The sequence below is a fragment of the Catharus ustulatus genome, chromosome 27 (assembly GCF_009819885.2).
Source record: "Catharus ustulatus isolate bCatUst1 chromosome 27, bCatUst1.pri.v2, whole genome shotgun sequence".
NCBI classification, from domain to species: domain Eukaryota; kingdom Metazoa; phylum Chordata; class Aves; order Passeriformes; family Turdidae; genus Catharus; species Catharus ustulatus.
This window is the reverse complement of record NC_046247.1, coordinates 1,179,582-1,198,499: the sequence shown is the minus strand read 5'-3', so window position 1 is coordinate 1,198,499 and position 18,918 is coordinate 1,179,582. Positions and strand designations below refer to the sequence as shown.

At 58.6% G+C, this 18,918-nt stretch overlaps 3 protein-coding genes and 1 non-coding gene across 4 annotated transcripts; 2 read left to right on the top strand and 2 right to left on the bottom strand.

Annotated features, from left to right (window-relative positions):
* The first annotated feature begins 172 nt into the window (after nt 1-172).
* MAK16 (MAK16 homolog) lies at nt 173-4,296 on the top strand. The gene is made up of 10 exons (XM_033081410.2): nt 173-341; nt 603-652; nt 1,376-1,485; nt 1,745-1,809; nt 2,078-2,229; nt 2,702-2,756; nt 2,833-2,907; nt 3,212-3,328; nt 3,441-3,497; nt 3,719-4,296. The coding sequence occupies exons 1-10, from the start codon at nt 327-329 to the stop codon at nt 3,905-3,907; spliced, it is 885 nt and encodes a 294-aa protein (XP_032937301.1). The 5' UTR covers nt 173-326; the 3' UTR covers nt 3,908-4,296.
* On the bottom strand, nt 4,271-8,139 carry TTI2 (TELO2 interacting protein 2). Its single transcript, XM_033081069.1, has 7 exons — nt 7,529-8,139; nt 6,802-6,988; nt 6,404-6,496; nt 5,895-6,079; nt 5,212-5,355; nt 4,950-5,112; nt 4,271-4,400 (listed from the first exon to the last, which is right to left on the bottom strand). Exons 1-7 carry the CDS (start codon nt 8,137-8,139, stop codon nt 4,320-4,322), a joined length of 1,464 nt encoding a protein of 487 aa, XP_032936960.1. The 3' UTR covers nt 4,271-4,319.
* A 447-nt stretch (nt 8,140-8,586) lies between these two features.
* LOC117007987 lies at nt 8,587-8,680 on the top strand. Its single transcript, XR_004420237.1, has one exon. It is a non-coding gene; the product is annotated as a small nucleolar RNA U13 (small nucleolar RNA).
* A 3,279-nt stretch (nt 8,681-11,959) lies between these two features.
* On the bottom strand, nt 11,960-18,360 carry DUSP26 (dual specificity phosphatase 26). The gene is made up of 4 exons (XM_033081423.2): nt 18,125-18,360; nt 14,514-14,786; nt 13,273-13,481; nt 11,960-12,512 (listed from the first exon to the last, which is right to left on the bottom strand). Exons 2-4 carry the CDS (start codon nt 14,690-14,692, stop codon nt 12,313-12,315), a joined length of 588 nt encoding a protein of 195 aa, XP_032937314.1. The 5' UTR covers nt 14,693-14,786; nt 18,125-18,360; the 3' UTR covers nt 11,960-12,312.
* Between the last annotated feature and the right edge of the window lie 558 nt (nt 18,361-18,918).

The following is an 18,918-nucleotide window of genomic DNA, read 5'->3' as shown; positions in this document are numbered from 1 at the left end:
CCAGCGTGCAGCATTAACATGCCCCAAACACATCGCTGGGGGCTCTCAGAGCGTGTTTGTGCCAGGCTTTACTCGATCTCCGCCCTGAGGGGGCGCGCTGCCGCCGCCATGACAGCGCGGCCCCCTGCTCCTTCCCGCCCTTTTCCCGCCCTCAGGGCGCCGCTCTCGCGAGACTTCGCGCGCCCGCCCCTTCCGGTAATGGCGGCGCCCTAGACCGCGCGGCCGGGCCCTCATTGCCGCCAGTCCCCGCTGTCCGCGCCACCGCTGCCGCCGTCACTGCCACCGCTGTCAACTCTGTCACCGCTGTCACCTCTGTCACCGCCACCATGCATTCGGACGATGTGAGCCCGCCCGTTCTTTGGGCCCCGTGTCAAACGGCCCCACGTGGCAGGGGTTCCCTGGAGGGGGCAGCAGGCCCGGGGGTGTCATGGGGACCGGGCAGCGGCACAGGGGCTGTGCCTGCGCTCTCCCTGCCTCGGCCACACCGAGAAAACCCCAATGTTTGTGGGGTGTCCCCCGTCAGAGCCGCGGTGGAGGCGGGGAGGATGATGGGGGCCGGGTGAGCGGTGTCCCCAGGTGCCAGGCGCTGTTTGTCCCCGCAGGTTGTGTGGAGCATGCTGGGGAACAGGCAGTTCTGCTCCTACAAGATGACGTGAGTCTGGGGGCACGGGCTGGGCTGAGCCCGGGGGGCTGCGGGGATCCAGCAGGGACAGGAACGGGAGGGACATCCCCGAACCCTCAGTGTCACCTCCGCGCCACCACGGCCGCAGGGGAGGTCACAGCTGTTAGAAGTGCGTGACATACTGGTGGCTTTTTGCAAATATTGGGATAAATGCTATATGTATAATGCTAAAATAGCTTTACTGTATGAATATAAGCTTTTTTTCTAATAGCAAAAGTTGGACATAAGTTTTTTTAAAATAGTATACTTAAACTCCCCACTTAGTTAAAATAACAGCCCATAAATGTGTGATAAAAACCCTGCAGCTGACACAACAATTATCAACACTCACCAGCTGCAAAAGGCCGGGACCACCCCCCAAATTAAAAAATAATAAAAAGAAAATTAAAACCACAAACCAAAAAACATGCTCTAAAAAAAGCAAACCCAAAAGTAACCATGTTAAACAGTTCCCAAAAAAAGTTTGGCTATACATAAAAAACTGAATATGCAACAAGTTAATGTATTGTAAAATGTATTTAAAGGGGGTTCCCAAACTGTTTCAATCCTTTGCTTTATGTTTGTCTCCTATTGTCTTTTCATTAAACCTTTCTAAATTTTACCTAAACAGTAAAACCGTGTTTTTCACACATGGGGTGAGCAGCAGGGTTTTCCTGCCCTTCCCTCATTCATTCCCTGCCCCGTTTTTTCCAGCACCAAGACGCAGAATTTCTGCAGGAACGAGTACAACCTGACGGGGCTGTGCAACCGCTCCTCCTGCCCGCTGGCCAACAGCCAGTACGCCACAGTCCGTGAGGAGAAAGGTGACAGCAGGGACAGCAGGGGAATCCATGCCTGGGGAGGGTGGCCAGGCCTTGGGAAGAGCTGCCCAGGGGGGTTTGGGGTCCCTGTCCCTGGGAGTGTTACGGGAATGCCTGGATGTGGCACTCAGTGCTGGGGATCGAAGGTTGGGTTGGGTTTGGGAATCTCTGCCAGCCTGGGTGGTTCTGGGACGCTGCTGTGGGCAGGGAGGGGTGGTGGCTGTGCCTCAGGGAGGGCTCAGGGGGTTTGTTCCTGCCCCAGGTCGCTGCTATCTGTACATGAAGACGATCGAGCGCGCGGCGTTCCCCCGGCGCCTCTGGGAGCGGGTGAGCTCGGGGCACGCAGGGACAGCAGCTGTGTCCCCACAGAGGGGAGGGAGGGGAGGCTCAGCTTGGACAGCAGGAGGGATTTCCCCTTGGGAAGGGTTGGGAGGTTTGGAATGCCCATCCCTAGAGGTGGCACTGGGGACAAGTCTGGGATCCCCCTTGGAGCGCTTTGCCTTGATGATTCCGTCACCCTGGGAGCGATGCAGCCCCTCCCAAACGTCCCTTCCTTTGTCCTGCTCTGTCACCCAACCCTTCCCTGTCCCTGCAGGTGCTGCTGAGCAAGAACTACGAGAAGGCTCTGGAGGAGATTGATGAGAACCTCATCTACTGGCCCCGCTTCATCCGGCACAAGTGCAAGCAGAGGTTCACCAAGATCACGCAGTACCTGATCCGCATCCGCAAGCTGACCCTCAAGAGGCAGTAAGGGACATGGAGTGACCATGGGAGTGACCACTGGGGGCTTCTGGAGCCACTGCCCCTCTGTCACTGCTGGGACACAGAGCTGGTCCTGTTTTCCTGAGGGTTTTGGATGGATCTGACATGGATCCAGTGTATAAATGCACTGAGGGAATGTGCTGAGCTGGAAGGGCCTGCAGGGATCATTGATTGGGCAGTGCCCAGCACCCTCTGAGAGAAGAATCTTCCCCTAAAATCCAACCTGAGCCTGCCCTGACCCAGCTCCAGCCATTCCCTGTCCCTGTCCCAGAGAGCAGAGCTCAGAGTGTCCCTCAGGAGGAGCTGCTCCTCCTGTGGCCCCTCCAGACCCTTCCCCATCATTTAGATCTTTCTTCTCCTGAGGCACCCACACCTCAGGCTGTTCCCCCTGCTGGGAATGCTCCAGCTGCTGGCTGTGTCCCAGAGGCTGTGAGATTCCAGTGCCTGTTCCCTGCAGGAGGAAGCTCGTCCCGCTGCGCAGGAAGATCGAGAGGCGCGAGAACAGGAGGGAGGTAAGGACAGCTCAGTGTCCCTGCTGTGTCCCTGCTGCTGTCCCTGGGCCTCACAGGGCTGCTCTGTGTTCCTTAGGAGAAAGCTCTGATCGCTGCCCAGCTGGACAATGCCATTGAGAAGGAGCTGCTGGAGAGGCTGAAGCAGGACACGGTGAGTGGGGGTCACACAGAGCTCACAGTGCTGCCCTGGGCTGCTGCCTGCCTCCCCAAAACACAGGGAGCCCCAAAGCATGAGGGCTCCCTCCTATCCACAGGAAATTCCAAACCATGAGGGCTCCCTCCTATCCACAGGAAATCCTAAACCATGAGGGCTCCCCAAAACACGAGCTGTTCCCTGTTCCTGCTCCGAGCAGGACTGTGGGCTCAGGTTCCTGCCCTGTGCAGGTTTCAGTGCCCCCCCAGCCCAAAGTCCATCCCCCTCCTGTGGTTACAGAAAATGCCAATTTTCCTTTCAGTATGGAGACATCTACAACTTCCCCATCCACGCCTTTGACAAGGCCCTGCAGCAGCAGGAGGCAGAGAGCGAGAGCGAGTCGGATGCAGAGAGGGAAGAGGAAGATGAGGATGATGAGGTAAAACTTCCAGCCCTGCCCTGCTGAGCTGGGCTGCCCCTTTCCCTTTTGGTGGCCTTGGTGGCTCTCCCATGGCACTGCTGTGCTCAGTCCCTGCCTCTGTTCCTTGCAGGATGTGGACAAGAGGGAGTTTGTGGAAGCAGAGGACAGTGAGCTCAGCGACTTTGAGGTGGGTGAAGCACCAGGTGCACACTGGGCACCTCCACCCTTGTCTCTGGGGATGGGTGAGAGGCAGCAAAATCAGAGCTGTGAATGGAATTGTACAGTGAGAGCCCAGCCCAGCTCCTCTGGGATTGTGGAAGGGGATCACACACAGGGGATTTTGAGGAGAGAGGAGGTTTAGTTACACAGCCTGCTCTGACATCACTCTGCTCGCTCAATTCTTCCCAGGACATGGATAAGCTGGAGACAAGCAGTGAAGAGGAGCAGGAAGAGGAGGAAGAAGTGGAGAAGAAAGCCTCCCACTCCAAATGGAAAGGGAAAACGCCCCTGAAGGGCCCAGCCAGGAGGAAACGTCCCTACATTGAGATAGAGTACGAGGAGGAAACAGAGCCTAGCACCAAGACAAAAACAGCCTGAGCCCTGCCTGGGCCCATCTGGCACTGACTGAGAACTCCAGCTGTGTCACCAGAGAGTGAGTGCAGCATCTGCCACCCCCAGCCCTGCTCAGGACCCTCAGAACTCCTGCTCTTGTACTCCACACATCTCTGCAAGAGCAGCAGGGTTTCTGTCCCGAGCCCAGGCAGCTGCAGTGACTTTGTTCAACTCACAGATCTGTGCAAGCACAGGAAGCTCAGCCCAGACTCTGCTCCAGGAGGAGCTTGGGGGGCTCTGCTGCTTCCTGTAAGGCTGCAGAAACCTCAGGTGGCCCTGGGGGCACCTGGATGTGTCTGGGGGAGGTGTGGGGCTCACAGGTGGGACAAGAACGACAGAACTCTCCAATAAAAACACCACATTTATTGTGTGAAGGGGCTGAGCAGAGTCAGGCCCCTCAGGTGCTCTCCTGCACCTTCCTGAGGCACTCCCTCACCCTCTCCTCCTCACAGCAGCTGTGCACCCCCTGCAGCAGCACCTGCAGGGACAAAAGCAGCACTGCCAGTGCCCTGGTGTCACCCACCCTGCACCACCCCTGCCCTCAGACCAACATGGGATCCCTGCACTGTCCCTTCTGGGGCTGTGTCTGCCACCATGGAGCAGCATTCTGGGAGTTACTTGTTTTGGAAAACAAACAGACCAAAATGAGCAAATGCTCACCAGCTCTGCCTGGGTTAGGCCTGGTAAGAGCACAAATGTAACAGGCAGCAGTTTAGTGTGAACAAAAGATGAAATTTGTTGAGTCCCAGGTGCAGCACAGGACATTGAGTTTGTGTTTGGCTGTGATTATTTGCAAACAGCTGCTGAGAACAGACTCAGAAAGTCCAACAACATGATGATGATAATAGTAATAATAATAGTAATAATAATAATAATACAGCAGTGTGAACATGATAATAATAATGTGTTCACAGCCAGGCCACAGCATGTCACACACACTGATCCCTGAGTCACTTATCCATTGATTATTGACACTGGGCAGGGGGGAATCCAAAATCCTGCTGGGCTGAGAGGGAAGAGGGCTCACCTTGAGCTGGCCCTGGGAGCAGTGATCCAGCAGGATGAGGCACTGGGTGGCCCTGTGCAGCAGGGCAGCTCTGACGGGCTCTGGGGTCGGGCCCCGCTCGGTGTGAACGTCCCAGAGCAGCCTCAGCAGGGCCTTGAGCAGCACTGGGAGCCTGCAGGGCATCCTGCAAGGGAAACAGCTCCTGCCAAACCCTGCCTGGGCCAGGGGTGGCTCAGCCTGGGGCCAGGACAGAGCTGGACACGCAGGAAGCCCCCAGAGGTACCTGGGCCAGGCGTGCTCGATGGTGCACTGCAGGGTCTCCAGGATTGCCAGCCTGGCCTCTTCCCTGGGGCCATCAGACACCTCCAGGTAGCCCAGGATGACTCTCTCCAGCCTCTTCAGGTGCCTCACGATGAGGATGCCGAGTCTGGAGGCACAAACACACCCTGAGGAGGGAGGAGAGAGACCCCTGGATCCCAAACACACCCTGAGGAGGGAGGAGAGAGACCCCTGGATCCCAAACACACCCTGAGGAGGGAGGATACCCTTGGATACCAAGCCCAGGGCCTGTCCCTGGGCTCTCACCCTCTCAGGCAGGTGGGAATGACCCCAGGTCCATCTCTCACCCCCTCAGGAAGGTGGGCACAGCCCCAGGTCCATCTCTCACCCCCTCAGGAAGGTGGGCACAGCCCCAGGGACATCTCTCACCCCCTCAGGAAGGTTGGAATGACCCCAGGTCCATCTCTCACCCCCTCAGGAAAGTGGGCACAGCCCCAGGTCCATCTCCCACCCCCTCAGGAAGGTGGGAATGACCCCAGGTCCATCTCTCACCCCCTCAGGAAGGTGGGAATGACCCCAGGTCCATCTCCCACCCCCTCAGGAAAGTGGGCACAGCCCCAGGTCCATATCCCACCACCTCAGGAAGGTGGGCACACCCCCCAGGTGTCCCTGTGCCCTGTGTCTCACCTGCTGACGAAGGCAGGCAGGCTCCCTGCGTACACCCTGCGCAGGGCCAGCCCGTGCTCTGCCTCCATGTGGGTCAGCACCAGCTGCAGCACCTGGTCCCAGGGGGACGTGGGCCTGGCCTGGCCCTGGTGCTGCTGGCACCGCTGCAGGATGGGCAGCAGGTCCAGCAGGCACAGCAGCACTGCCTGGTTTGGGGACAGACGGGGAATGTGAGCTCCTGTCCTCAGCACAAAACAACAAATCCCACAAACAACAAATCCCACAAACAACAAATCCCACAAACAACAAATCCCACAAACAACAAATCCCATAAACAACAAATCCCAACCCTGTTGCCACCCACAGCGAGCTCCTGCCCCCCTGGGATGGTGCAGCAGAAAGGGCTCTTCTCTCTGGGGAATTTTCTGGAATCTACCAAGCTGCTGACAGCCTGGCTGGAATTAAAGCTCAGCTTTAAACGAGGGACTGTCACCAGCCCCAGGCACCTCAGAGCTGTGCAGCCATCCCACCTGGATGAGAGCAGCCTCCCGTGAGTACAGGTGGTTGTAGAGGGCGTGGAACACCACCTGGGCCCTGTTGAACTGGCATAGATCCGCTCCTGGCTGCAACAGAGAGCAGGGAGTTAATCCTGGCAGGGTGAAAACCCCAGGAAAGCCCAGACTAAGGGAAACAGAGCCTGGGAAGAGTGAGGGGCTGTAAATGCAGGGCTGGAGCTGTGTCAGGGCAGGATTTTCGGATAAGCTCTTCCCCACAGAGTGCCCAGGGAATGGGCACGGCCCTGAGGCTGCCAGAGCTGCAGGAAACTTCCAGGGATGATTGCTGGGGGCTCTGTGACACCCTGATCCCTGCAGCTCAGCACAGTCTGTGCTTGTCCCTCCCTCACACAGGGCTCCAAGGGCTCCCTCACCACGTTGAGCACGATGTGGTGCAGGCAGCGCACGCCCAGCACTTTGTTCTCCTCCTGGAAATCATCGGAGAGGAGCAGCGCGGGCGGCAGCACCCGCTCCAGGTGAGGGCACAGCCAGGGCCGGGACACACGGAGCAGGGCCCAGCAGAACACGTCCTTGGAGGCAGGGTTACACTTCCAGGTGTCTCTGCAGGGACAGACAGGCTCAGGGAACAGAGCTCGCCTGCCAGGCACTGAGGTTCTCAGCTGGCAGCAAACTCTGAGTTATCCCAACACTTCCACTGTTGCCATTTGTGACAATGATTCCCCAACACTTCCAGTGCTGGGCATTTTTAACAACCATCCCCAACATTTTCCTGCTAGGCATTTGTGACAATCATCCCCAACACTTTCAGTGCTAGGCATTTGTGACAATGATTCCCCAACACTTCCAGTGCTGGGCATTTGTGACAATCATCCCCAACACTTTCAGTGCTAGGCATTTGTGACAATCACCACCAACACCTTCCACTGCTGGGCATTTGTGACAATCATCCCCCAACATTTTCCTGCTGGGCAATTGTGACAATCATCCCCCAACATTTTCCTGCTGGGCATTTTTAACAATCATCCCCAACTCCTTCCCCTGCTGGGCACTTGTGAAGCTGCTGGTTTCACATTTATCATCTCTGGAGCTGAGCTCCGTGTCCCAGTGTTTCCTACACGCCGCCCTCCCCTCCTCACTCACTTGGTTAACTCCTTCTTCAGGAGCCCCATCACGGCTCCGAACGCTCCATCCTCACCCCCCTCCTTTCCCCGCAGGAATTCCTCCACGGAGCCGCAGCCTGCGGCCCGGACCAGCCGCTCCAGCAGCTCCTGGGCCAGCTCGCGGCTCCTCGCCGAGGTCCAGGGCCGCTGCTCCCGGTGCGTGACAGCGAAGATGAACGCGTGTCCCTGCAGCCGCCGCAGCCCGGGCCCCACCGCGGCCACCCCCGGCGGCTGCCGCTCCCCGGCAGCCTCCAGCTTGTGCAGCAGCAGCAGGAACGCGGCAGCGACGCGCTCCGCCCGCTCCGCCACAGCGCCCAGCGCCGCGTCCTGCCCGCGGGGCTCGGCCCCGTCCGGCTCCCGGCGCGGCGGGGCCGCCAGCTCGCCCAGCGCGGCCGCCAGCTCGCCCAGCGCCGCGGGCCCGCCCGAGCCCAGCAGCGAGCGCGGCTCCACCGCCTGCAGCAGCGCGCTCAGCTCGCCGAGAGCGCCGGGCTCGGCCAGCGCCAGCCGGGCCCGCAGCAGCAACTGCTCGGCCGAGGGGGCGGCGGGCGGCGGAGCCGGGCCCCGCTCCGGGCTGGGGCTGCGGGCAGACATGGCCCGGCACGGCACGGCACGGCTCGGCACGGCACGGCACGGCACGGCGGGACCTGCCCGCCCTGAGAGCCTCACACACACATCGCGGGGAGCACCCCCGGGACCCCCTCAGAGACCCCCGAGCACTCCCGGCCCCGTCGCGGCGGCGCCGCCGCCACCCGCTCCACGCGCGGCAAATGTCGCAAAAAGGCCCCGCGTGCCGTAAAGGCGACTGCCGAGGGGCGTGGTTTTGTGTGCATAAATTAGCATTGCTAATTAACTACACCGGAGCGGGAAAGAGCGGCGGTGCGGGGCGGAGAGAAAGAAATCGGGGACGGGAGGGGCGGGTAGAATTGTTCAAAAGGGGTAGAAGAAGAAGCAGGGAAAGCTGGGTGGGGAAAGGGATGTCGCCATAGCCACAAGAGCAGAGGCGCGGCACTAGGTACGGACGCGGCACTCACAGCTGCGATCCTTCCGGTTCATGGAAATGATGAATGGGAGCGGCACGCGGCTGCGTGACGTGTGCACCCTGCGTTACGACATTGCACAGTCCCATCTGACCGCCGGGGGGTCCTGACGTCACCGCGACGTCATTTCCTGTAAATCGTTAAAAATAGGACTGGGTGGTAAGGCCAACGGTGCAAGGGAGCTTCCCCCCACGGAGAATTGCCGTGGGACCACGGTCTGTGGGGCTTCGGCAAGAATCGTCAATCGATCGCCGAATCTTCGATCAGCAGGCATTACCGATCGATCGCCGAGCAATCGATCGGCAGGCATTATCGATCGATCGCGGAGCAATCGATCGGCAGGCATCACCAATCGATTGCCGAATCATCGATCGGCAGACATTACCAATCGATCGCCGAGCAATCGATCGGCAGGCATTACCAATCGATCGCCGAGCAATCGATCGACAGGCATCATCAATCGATTGCCGAATCATCGATCGGCAGGCATTATCAATCGATCGCCGAGCAATCGATCGGCAGGCATTATCAATCGATTGCCGAGCAATCGATCGACAGGCATGAGCAATCGATCGCCGAGCAATCGATCGGCAGGCATCACCAATCGATTGCCGAATCATCGATCGACAGGCATTACCAATCGATCGCCGAGCAATCGATCGACAGGCATTACCAATCGATCGCCGAGCAATCGATCGGCAGGCATTATCAATCGATTTCCGAATCATTGATCGGCAGGCATTATCAATCGATCGCCGAGCAATCGATCGGCAGGCATGAGCAATCGATCGCCGAGCAATCGATCAGCAGGCATTGTCAATCGATTGCCGAATCATCGATCGGTAGGCATTACCAATCGATCGCCGAATCATCGATCGGCAGGCATGAGCAATCGATCGCCGAGCAATCGATCGACAGGCATGAGCAATCGATCGCCGAGCAATTGATCGGCAGGCATCATCAATCGATCGCCGAGCAATCGATCGGCAGGCATTATCAATCGATTGCCGAATCATCGATCAGCGGGCATTGCCAATCGATTGCCGAATCGTCGATCGGCAGGCATTACCAATCGATTGCCGAGCAATCGATCGGCAGGCATTACCAATTGATCGCCGAGCAATCGATCGGCAGGCATTACCAATCGATTGCCGAATCATCGATCGACAGGCATCACCAATCGATCGCCGAGCAATCGATCGGCAGGCATTACCAATCGATTGCCGAATCATCGATCGGCAGGCATCACCAATCGATTGCCGAATCATCGATCGGCAGGCATTACCAATCGATCGCCGAGCAATCGATCGGCAGGCATCATCAATCGATTGCCGAATCATCGATCGACAGGCATCATCAATCGATTGCCGAATCATCGATCGGCAGGCATTACCACTCGATTGCCGAGCAATCGATCGACAGGCATTATCAATCGATCGCCGAATCATCGATCGACAGGCATTATCAATCGGTTGCCGAGCAATCGATCGACAGGCATCATCCGTCGATTGCCGAGCAAATCGATTGGCAGGCATCATCAATCGATTGCCGAGCAATCGATCGGCAGGCATTACCAATCGATTGCTGAATCATCGATCGGCAGGCATTTCCAATCGATCGCCGAGCAATCGATCGGCAGGCATTACCAATCGATTGCCGAGCAAATCGATCGGCAGGCATTACCAATCGATTGTCGAATCATCGATCGGCAGGCATTACCAATCGATTGCCGAGTCATCGATCGGCAGGCATTACCGATCGATTGCCGAGTCATCGATCGGCAGGCATTACCAATCGATTGCCGAATCATCGATCGGCAGGCATTACCGATCGATTGCCGAATCATCGATCGGCAGGCATTACCGATCGCTTGCCGAATCATCGATCGGCAGGCATTATCAATCGATTTCCGAATCATCGATCGACAGGCATCACCAATCGATTGCCGAGCAATCGATCGACAGGCATTACCAATCGATTGCCGAATCATCAATCGGCAGGCATTACCAATCGATTGCCGAATCATCGATCGGCAGGCATTACCGATTGATTGCCGAATCATCGATCGGCAGGCATTACCGATTGATTGCCGAATCATCGATCGGCAGGCATTACCGATCGATTGCCGAATCATCGATCGACAGGCATTATCAATCGATTGCCGAATCATCGATCGACAGGCATTATCAATCGATTGCCGAGCGATCAATCGGCAGACATTATCAGTCTATCACCGAATCAGCGATCAGCAGACATCATCGATCGATCGCCGAGCAATCGATCGGCAGGTAGTAGCAGCTGAGCACTCAATTGCTAGGCATTAGTAATCGAGTTCTAATCTGTTGGTTGATTGATTGGCAGGCGTTAGCAATCGATCCTAGAGTGTTTGATTGTCAGGCATTAGTGATGGATCAGGAGGGTGGTTTCCAGGTGTGCTTTGGGGATCGCCAGTGAGATTTTGGGGGTCCCTGGGAGGATTTTAGGGGTATTTTCGGGCACCCAGAGGAACTCTGTGGTGTCCCAGGGGGTTTTGAAGCAACTTTTTGGGGACATTTTGGAGTTGTTAAAGATTTAGGCAGATCCAAGAGTGAACTTCCCCAAAAAAGGCAAAAAGAGAATTTTTTATTTTTTTTCTTTTCCTTTCTTGTACTGCTCAACAGCCTCCTGGAAGGGGAGGGGCTTCCTCTCCCCCACCCCTCCTCCCCATGAAAAAAGTCATGGAATTCCACCGGATTTAGGAAATTCATGGGAAAAAAATATTAAAAAAATATTAAAAATTGAGGGGTGGGGGAGGGGCCCCAAAGGAGGAGGGGCCCGGAGCTGTGCCAGGGGTGGGGGGGGGGGACCAGGTGAGTCTGGGATTAACTGGGAGGGATCTGGGATGGACTGGGAGGGAAGAGGGATGAACTGGGACAAACTGGGATGGACTGGGAACTCCGGGGGGTTCAAGGCCACTGCTGGGAATTTTTTTTTTTTTTTTCCCAAAAAGTCCAAAAATCGGCACCGAAATCCTGGAAATTGAGAAAACACCTGGGGGGCACAGGTGTGCGGGGGGATGGGTGCAGGTGTGTCCAGGTGTGCTCAGGTGAGCACAGGGGAGGATCCAGGTGTCTCCAGGTGTTCTCCAGGTGTTCCCCAGGTGTGTCCAGGTGTGCTCAGGTGAGCACAGGGGAGGATCCAGGTGTTCTCCAGGTGTTCCCCAGGTGTGCCCAGGTGACTCACATCTCTCAGGTGGGGTCACTGTGATGCTCTGTGCTGTCAACTCCCCGTGACAGATGCCAGCCCAAGCTGTCCCCAGCCCTGTGATGAGCTGTCCCCAGCCCTGTGACAGATGCCCCATGAGCTGTCCCCAGCCCCACGAGCCGTGCCCAGGCTGTTCCTTAGCGCTGCCTTTATTCACAGGGTGACACGAGGCACGGACAACACCCGAACACATGACAGGAGCTGAGCCTGAGCCCACACACCAGGCCTGACATCACCACAAACACAGGGGACGCGTGACAGGGGACACACGGTGCTGCAGTGTCCTGGCACAGAGGGACACAAATGCCAGAGGGGACAACAAAGCCTTGGAGGCTCCCTGGAGGCCGCAGGGATGGAGGAACGGGTGAGGTGGGGCCGGGATGGGAGCCATGGCCAGGCCTGCTTGGGGGGCCCTGCAGGAGCAGGAGCAGGGCTTGGGCTGGCCCAGGGGCACCCCCAGAGCTGGGCAGGGCTCACGGTGCCCTCAGGAGCTCCTCTTGAGCCGCAGGGCATTGTCCAGGGCCACCAGCTGCCGCAGGAAGCCGCGGTTGGGGATGATCCCGCGGTGGTCCTTGACCGTCTTTATGGCTTCCACCAGGGGCATGTGGTGGCGGATCATGAGGTAGGCGAGGACCAAGGTGGCCGACCTGCTGACCCCGACGGCGCAGTGCACGAGGATCCTCCCTGGAGGGACACAGGACACAGCGGCTGCGTCAGCACGGCCCGAAAATCGCCCATGGGAGAGCCCCTGAGCACCCAGCCTGGAGCACCCCGAGCTCTGTGGGGCACCCAGGGGTGTCACCAAGGGTGGCAGTGTGTCCTGGTAGCCACAAATGGACAGAGCAGGCCCAGAAGCAGCTCAGGACACAGATGGGGGCTGTGAGCTGAGGGGACAGTGCTCTTGTCCGGCCTGTTCCCTCTGGGGAGGAGGTGACCCCATCGAGGGGACACCATCGAGGTGATCCCATGAGGAAAAACCATTGGGGTGACCCCATGAGGGGACATTATTGAGGTGAACCCATCCAGGGGACAGAATGGAGGTGATCCCATAAGGAGACACCATCGAGTTGACCCCATGAGGGGACACCATTGGGGTTATCCCATCCAGGGGACACTGCTGGGGTCATCCCATGAAGGGAAACCATCGAGGTGACCCCATGAGGGGACATAATTTAAGTTATCCCATCCAGGGGACACCATTGGGGTAATTCCATGAAGGGAAACCATCGAGGTGACCCCACGAGGGGACACCACTGGCGTTATCCCACAAAGAAGCACCATTGGGGTTATCCCACAAAGAGACACCACCAGGATAACCCCACAAGGACACCCCACCCCATCCCCTTTATTTCCCACAATCCCCAACCACAACCACACCATCTCCCACCTCCCTGGGCCAGCTCCCCCACCCTCCTCCCTCTCCTGTCCCCCTTTGTCCAGGGACCTTCGTTGAGGGCCTGGTGGATGAAGTCGGCGGCGGGGTAGAAGTAGGGGCTCATGTCGAAGGAGGGCGAGTCGTGGGCCTCGATGCCCAGGTAGCGGATGCCCGTGCCCTCGTAGTAGTCGGCACCGCCGCGCCAGCGGCAGTGAGAGGCGTTCAGCACGTGGGTGATGCGCAGCTGCAGCAGCTCCCACCGGTTGGACGCGATGTCCCTGCAGGGACAGCGGGGAGGAGCAGGGAGGGGACACCTCAGGTCAGTGAAAGTGTCCCCAGCACCATGGAAAGGCCGTCCTGGGTAAATGGTTCTGATTGAGAGAGCTGGATGTAAAAATCTGGTGGATTTTTGAGATTGTTGGGGTTTAGGGTGATCTCACAGTCCTGGATTCATGGACAGCCCAGCTGTGACCTCCCTGCACAGCCCTGTCACCTCCTTCCTCTTTGTCCCAGCTAAATCTCTGCAGGGACAGCAGAGAGGGGACACCTCAGGTCAGTGGAAGTGTCCCCAGCACCATGGAAAGGCCGTCCTGGGTAAATGGTTCTGGATGAGAGAGCTGGATGTAAAAACCTGGTGGATTTTTGAGATTGTTGGGGTGTTTAAGGTGATCTCACAGCTTGTGGACAATGTACCTGTGCCCATCTCAGCTCAGCAGAGCTGGGACCTCCCTGCTCACCTCCTCTTTGTCCCAGCTCCACTCCCATCACATCCTGCTGTGCCTCACCTTCCCCACAGAACCACAGAATCATGGAATCTCAGAATCACAGAATTACACCATCAGACAAAATCTATCACACAGAATCACTGGATCACAAAATTACAGAATCTCGGAATCACAGAATCTCAGAACCACTGAATCACACAATCACACAATCACTGAATCACTGAATTAGAATCTCAGAATCACCAGGTTGGAAGAAATCTTTAAGATCATTGACCCCAACCCAGCCCAACACCTCAAGTAACCCGCAGCACCCAGTGCCACATCCAATCCTTTTCAAACACATCCGGGGTGGTGACCCCACCGCCTCCCTGGGCAGACCATTCCAGTCCTTCATCCCTCTTCCACTAAAAAACTTTTTCCTGACATCCAACCTAAATTCCCTTGGTGCACCTGGTTCTGTCAGCGCCTGGACAAAGAGCCCAACCCCACCTGAGCACAGAAACCTTTCAGGGATGTGTGGGGGGTGACAAAGTGCCCGTGTCCCCACCCCAGTTGCCCCCAGCCCCTTTCCCTGGGCACACTCACTGGTCTCCCAGGTAGAGGCCAGGCCACACCTCGTCGGCGTGGTTGCAGGCGGTTTTCCCGGTGTACAGCAGCCGCTCCAGCTCGAAGACGCTGAGGATGGGGTGGCTCCCGCGCTCGTCCCGCGGGGCCCGGCTCGGGGAGCGGCTGCTGCTCCTGTAGAGCCTGGACAGGAAAGCCATGGGAGCTGCCCAGACCCACAAGGCATGCCTGGGGGGGCGGGGAGGCCGGGCGGGGGCCTGGGGGTCACTCCTGCTGCTGCTGCCACCCACGGTCCTGTTGGGAAACAGTGGAGGGGTGTCAGGAGAAAAGGTCATCAGTGAGGTGTCCAGGGCAGGGAATGGGGCTGGGAAAGGGGCTGGAGAACCAGGAGGGGCTGGGGGAGCTGGGCAGGGGCTGGAGAATTCCTGAGGGAGCTGGGAAGGGGCTGGAGAATTCCTGGGGGAGCTGGGAAGGGGCTGGAGAATTCCTGAGGGAGCTGGGAAGGGGCTGGAGAATTCCTGAGGGAGCTGGGAAGGGGCTGGAGAATTCCTGAGGGAACTGGGAAGGGGCTGGAGAATTCCTGAGGGAGCTGGGAAGGGGCTGGAGAATTCCTGAGGGAGCTGGGAAGGGGCTCAGCCTGGAGAAAAGGAGGCTCAGGAGGGACCTTGTGGCTCTGCACAAGTCCCTGCCAGGAGGGGACAGCCCCAGGTCGGGCTCTGCTCCAGGAACAGGGACAGGAGCAGAGGGAACGGCCTCAGGCTGGGCCAGGGGAGCTCAGGGGGGACAGCAGCAGGAATTTCCCCATGGAAAGGGGGCTCAGGGATTGGAAGTGCCCAGGGGGGTTTGGAGTCACCACGGAACAACTGGAGGTGGCTCTCAGTGCTCGAGCACTGGGCACAGCTTGGATTTGATGGCCCTGGAGGGCTTTTCCAACCCCAGGGATTTTGGGGTTTTGTGGTGTCGCTATCTGGGATCTCTCACTCCATCCCAGAGCAGCCGGGTCTCACCCTGCTGGTGTTGGGGGCTGAGCATTCCCTCCATCCCAAGCATTCCCTCCATCCTGAGCATCCCCTCCATCCTGAGCATCCCCTCCATCCCTTCCCTCCATCCCGAGCATTCCCTCCATCCCTTCCCTCCATCCCGAGCATTCCCTCCATCCCTTCCCTCCATCTCGAATATTCTCTCCATCCCAAGCATTCCCTCCATCCTGAGCATTCCCTCCATCCTGAGCATTCCCTCCATCCCTTCCCTCCATCCATTCCCTCCATCCTGAGCATCCCCTCCATCCTGAGCATCCCCTCCATCCCTTCCCTCCATCCCGAGCATCCCCTCCACCCTTTCCCAGAGGGAAAACTTCTGGGGATAAATTCCTGCTGCCAGGGCTGTGGAGGCAGCCAGAGCCCTCCCAGCCGCACGGCTTTGGGCTGAGGCCGCCTTGGCAGGAGATGCCCGGCCCGGGACCACCTCCCGTGCCTCCTCTGCCAGGGCACGGTGCCAGCTCGGCGCTGCCAGCCCGGGGGAAGGCGGCCAGCCCTGGGCACGGCACCAGCGCTGGGGAGGAAAAGCCCCCAGACAGGTGGAGGGTTCCAGATGGCACCAGGCAGCCTGGCCAGGGCCCAACCTCCTCCAGAGCGGCACAAAAAACCCTGCAGCGAGGCCGGGGCAGGGTTAACCCTCGCTGGGCAGCGCCTGCAGCTGCTCCGGGGTGTGCAGGGCTGCTCTGGGCTGGGAAGGGTTAACCGCAGGGCTGGGAAGGGTTAACCGCAGGGCTGGGAAGGGTTAACTGCAGGACATGAGAAAGCTGCTTTCACCGAGGAAGCTCCTTTTACCCAGCAGCTCCTCCTGCTCCCAAAGCTGCGCATCATTCGCTGCTGCTGTCACACATCTGCAAGGACCCTCCCCCGGGCGGCTCCAGCTGCGTCCAGATGTGCTCGGAGAGGCCTTTTTGTGCTCCCTCCCGAGGAGAAATTCTCCTTCTCGCCCCACTGCTGATGTCCCCGGTGCCCTGGAGCGTCCCCTCCCCTCCCAGCGACCTTGGGCTGGCCTGGCCGGGCACCGCCTGTCCCTGCTCGGTGACGTTCCCGAGGCTCAGAGCCTCCGGAGCCTCCGGCTGTTTCTTGGCAACGCAGAGAAAAACACGGCAAGGGCAGGGGGGAGCTCGGAGGGAGCTCAGGGATGTCCCCTGCCCGTTCCCTGTGTCAGGAGGGGCAGCTCAGAGCCTGCCCGGCACCCCCGGGTGCTGCCAGCCCTGCCCGAGTGTCACCCTGTCCCCAACCCGAGTGTCACCCCAGCTCTGCCCGAGTGTCCCCCGGCCCCCAGCACGGCTCAGCCCGCTCCGGGCTCTTCCGGGCTGGGAATTCGGGCTTGGCAAAGCCCAGCAGGGAAACCTTGTGTGACCTTGGCTGCAGCAGGGCCACGCGTCCCCAGCCCCGGGCAGCGCTGGGATCATGGGGAGGGGTGGAACAGCGAAATTCCAGCCCCAGGATCACGGAGAGGGGATGGAACAGCCAAATTCCTGCCCTGGGATCATGGAGAGGGGATGGAACAGCCAAATTCCTGCCCTGGGATCATGGAGAGGGCTGGAACAGCCAAATTCCAGCCCCTCCGATCGCCACAGCTGGCTGGAAAAACAACAATCCCCTCCCAGCCCCTCCGATGGGCACAGCTGGATGGGAAGGCAGCGCCGGGCGGGCCCGGAGCCGCTCCAGCCCCCGAGGGCTCAGCACGGAGCTGGGAACGGCCCCGGAGCGCTCCCGGCACCTCCCGGGCGGGGCTGGACCGGGAGCGGGGCCGGGGCTGGGGACCCTGCCGGAGGGAGGGGAGGGTCCCCAGGGGTGCGGGGAGAGGTGCGGGATTCGGGAATGATCCCATGGGATTGAGGAATCACCCCGTGGGATTCAGGAATGAATCCTGCGGGATGCAGGAGTGATCCCATGGGATTCAGGAACGATCCCACAGGATTCAGGAATAATCCCGTGGGATGCAGGAGTGATCTCAAAGGGTTCAGGAATGATCCCAAAGGATGCAGGAATGATCCCATGGGATGCAGGGAGAGGTTCAGGGTGCAGGAATGATCCCGTGGGATTCAGGAATGATCCCGTGGGATGCAGGGAGAGGTTCAGGGTGCAGGAATGATCCCGTGGGATTCAGGAATGATCCCGTGGATGCAGGAATGATCCCATGGGATGCAGGGAGGGGTTCAGGATTCAGGAATGATCCCATGGGATGCAGGGAGGGGTTCAGGATTCAGGAATGATCCCATGGGATTCGGGAATGGTCCCGTGGAGGCAGGGACAGGTTCAGGGTGCAGGAATGATCCCCAAGGATTCAGGGATGATCCCATGGGATGCAGGGAGAGGTCCAGGATTCAGGAATGATCCCGTGGATGCAGGAATGATCCCGTGGGATTCAGGAATGATCCCGTGGGATGCAGGGAGAGGTCCAGGATTCAGGAATGATCCCGTGGATGCAGGAACGATCCCGTGGGATGCAGGGAGAGGTTCAGGATTCAGGAACGATCCCGTGGGATTCAGGAACGATCCCGCGGGACGCCGGACGGAGCCGTGCCGAGGCTCTGCGGCTCAGGGACACCCCGGGAGCCGCGGGAAGGGCCGGGCCAGCCCCGAGCGTACCTGGGCGAGCGCCGGGAGCCGGGGCAGGATCGGAGCGGGATCAGCTCCAGTCGGCCATGTCTCGCTGCTGCCGCCGCCGCTGGAGAGAGGCTGATGTAGGAGCAGCTATTTTAAGGCATGACATGGCCAGAGGCAGCGTTGTTTGTGCCAGGCTGGGCGCGGAGGGGACCCGGCGACACCGCGGGCACCGCGGGGCGGCCCCGGCCCCGGCGACAGCAGCAGCAGGGTCCCCAAATGCTCCGGCAGCTCCTGTCCCTCCTCCTCCTCCTCCTCCTCCTCCCGGAGCTGCCCCAGCGGTGCTGAGGACGTGATTTCCCTCCCCGGGGATCTGCAGGATCCAGGAGACTTTTTTTTTTTTTGTAATTTTTCCCCCCTCTTCTCCCTTTGTACATCCAGGGCTCGGTGAGGATTTTCTCCGTTTGCAAAGAAAATAAAAACCTCGGGTTGATGTGGGGATAGCAAATCAGAGAATGGCGTGGCTTGGAAAGAGCTCTAAAAATCCGTGGTTGCATGGCTCCGTTCCAAATTGAGACAATTTACAAATTCCTGTCGAAGTCACGGAATATTAAAAAAAAAAAAGAAAAAGGGAACTCACGACTGAAGCTTTTTTGTTGTTGTTTTGACAGCTTCTAAACGCCACCATTCATTTCACAAGTGCTGCGATGTTTCAGTTAAACATTTTCCAGGCAGAATGTGCAGAACGTGCTCCCGGTTCCCTTTGAAGCGTTCCCGGAGAAAAGTTTGAGTCAGATCACAAAGTGGGAGTGGGGTGGGAAAAACAACCCGAGGAAGGA

Excerpts from the sequence above, each read along its gene's own strand:
- MAK16 (XM_033081410.2), top strand. Across the intron at positions 2,908-3,211 it reads AGAGGCTGAAGCAGGACACG|TATGGAGACATCTACAACTT; the intron begins GTGAGTGGGGGT and ends TTTTCCTTTCAG. Across the intron at positions 3,329-3,440 it reads AGGAAGATGAGGATGATGAG|GATGTGGACAAGAGGGAGTT; the intron begins GTAAAACTTCCA and ends TGTTCCTTGCAG.
- TTI2 (XM_033081069.1), bottom strand. The coding sequence starts at position 8,139 with ATGTCTGCCCGCAGCCCCAGCCCGGAGCGGGGCCCGGCTCCGCCGCCC. Across the intron at positions 6,989-7,528 it reads CTGAAGAAGGAGTTAACCAA|AGACACCTGGAAGTGTAACC; the intron begins GTGAGTGAGGAG and ends CTGTCCCTGCAG. Across the intron at positions 6,497-6,801 it reads ACCACATCGTGCTCAACGTG|CCAGGAGCGGATCTATGCCA; the intron begins GTGAGGGAGCCC and ends TCTCTGTTGCAG.
- DUSP26 (XM_033081423.2), bottom strand. The coding sequence starts at position 14,692 with ATGGCTTTCCTGTCCAGGCTCTACAGGAGCAGCAGCCGCTCCCCGAGC. Across the intron at positions 13,482-14,513 it reads GGCCTCTACCTGGGAGACCA|GGACATCGCGTCCAACCGGT; the intron begins GTGAGTGTGCCC and ends CTGTCCCTGCAG. Across the intron at positions 12,513-13,272 it reads CCACCAGGCCCTCAACGAAG|GGAGGATCCTCGTGCACTGC; the intron begins GTCCCTGGACAA and ends GTGTCCCTCCAG.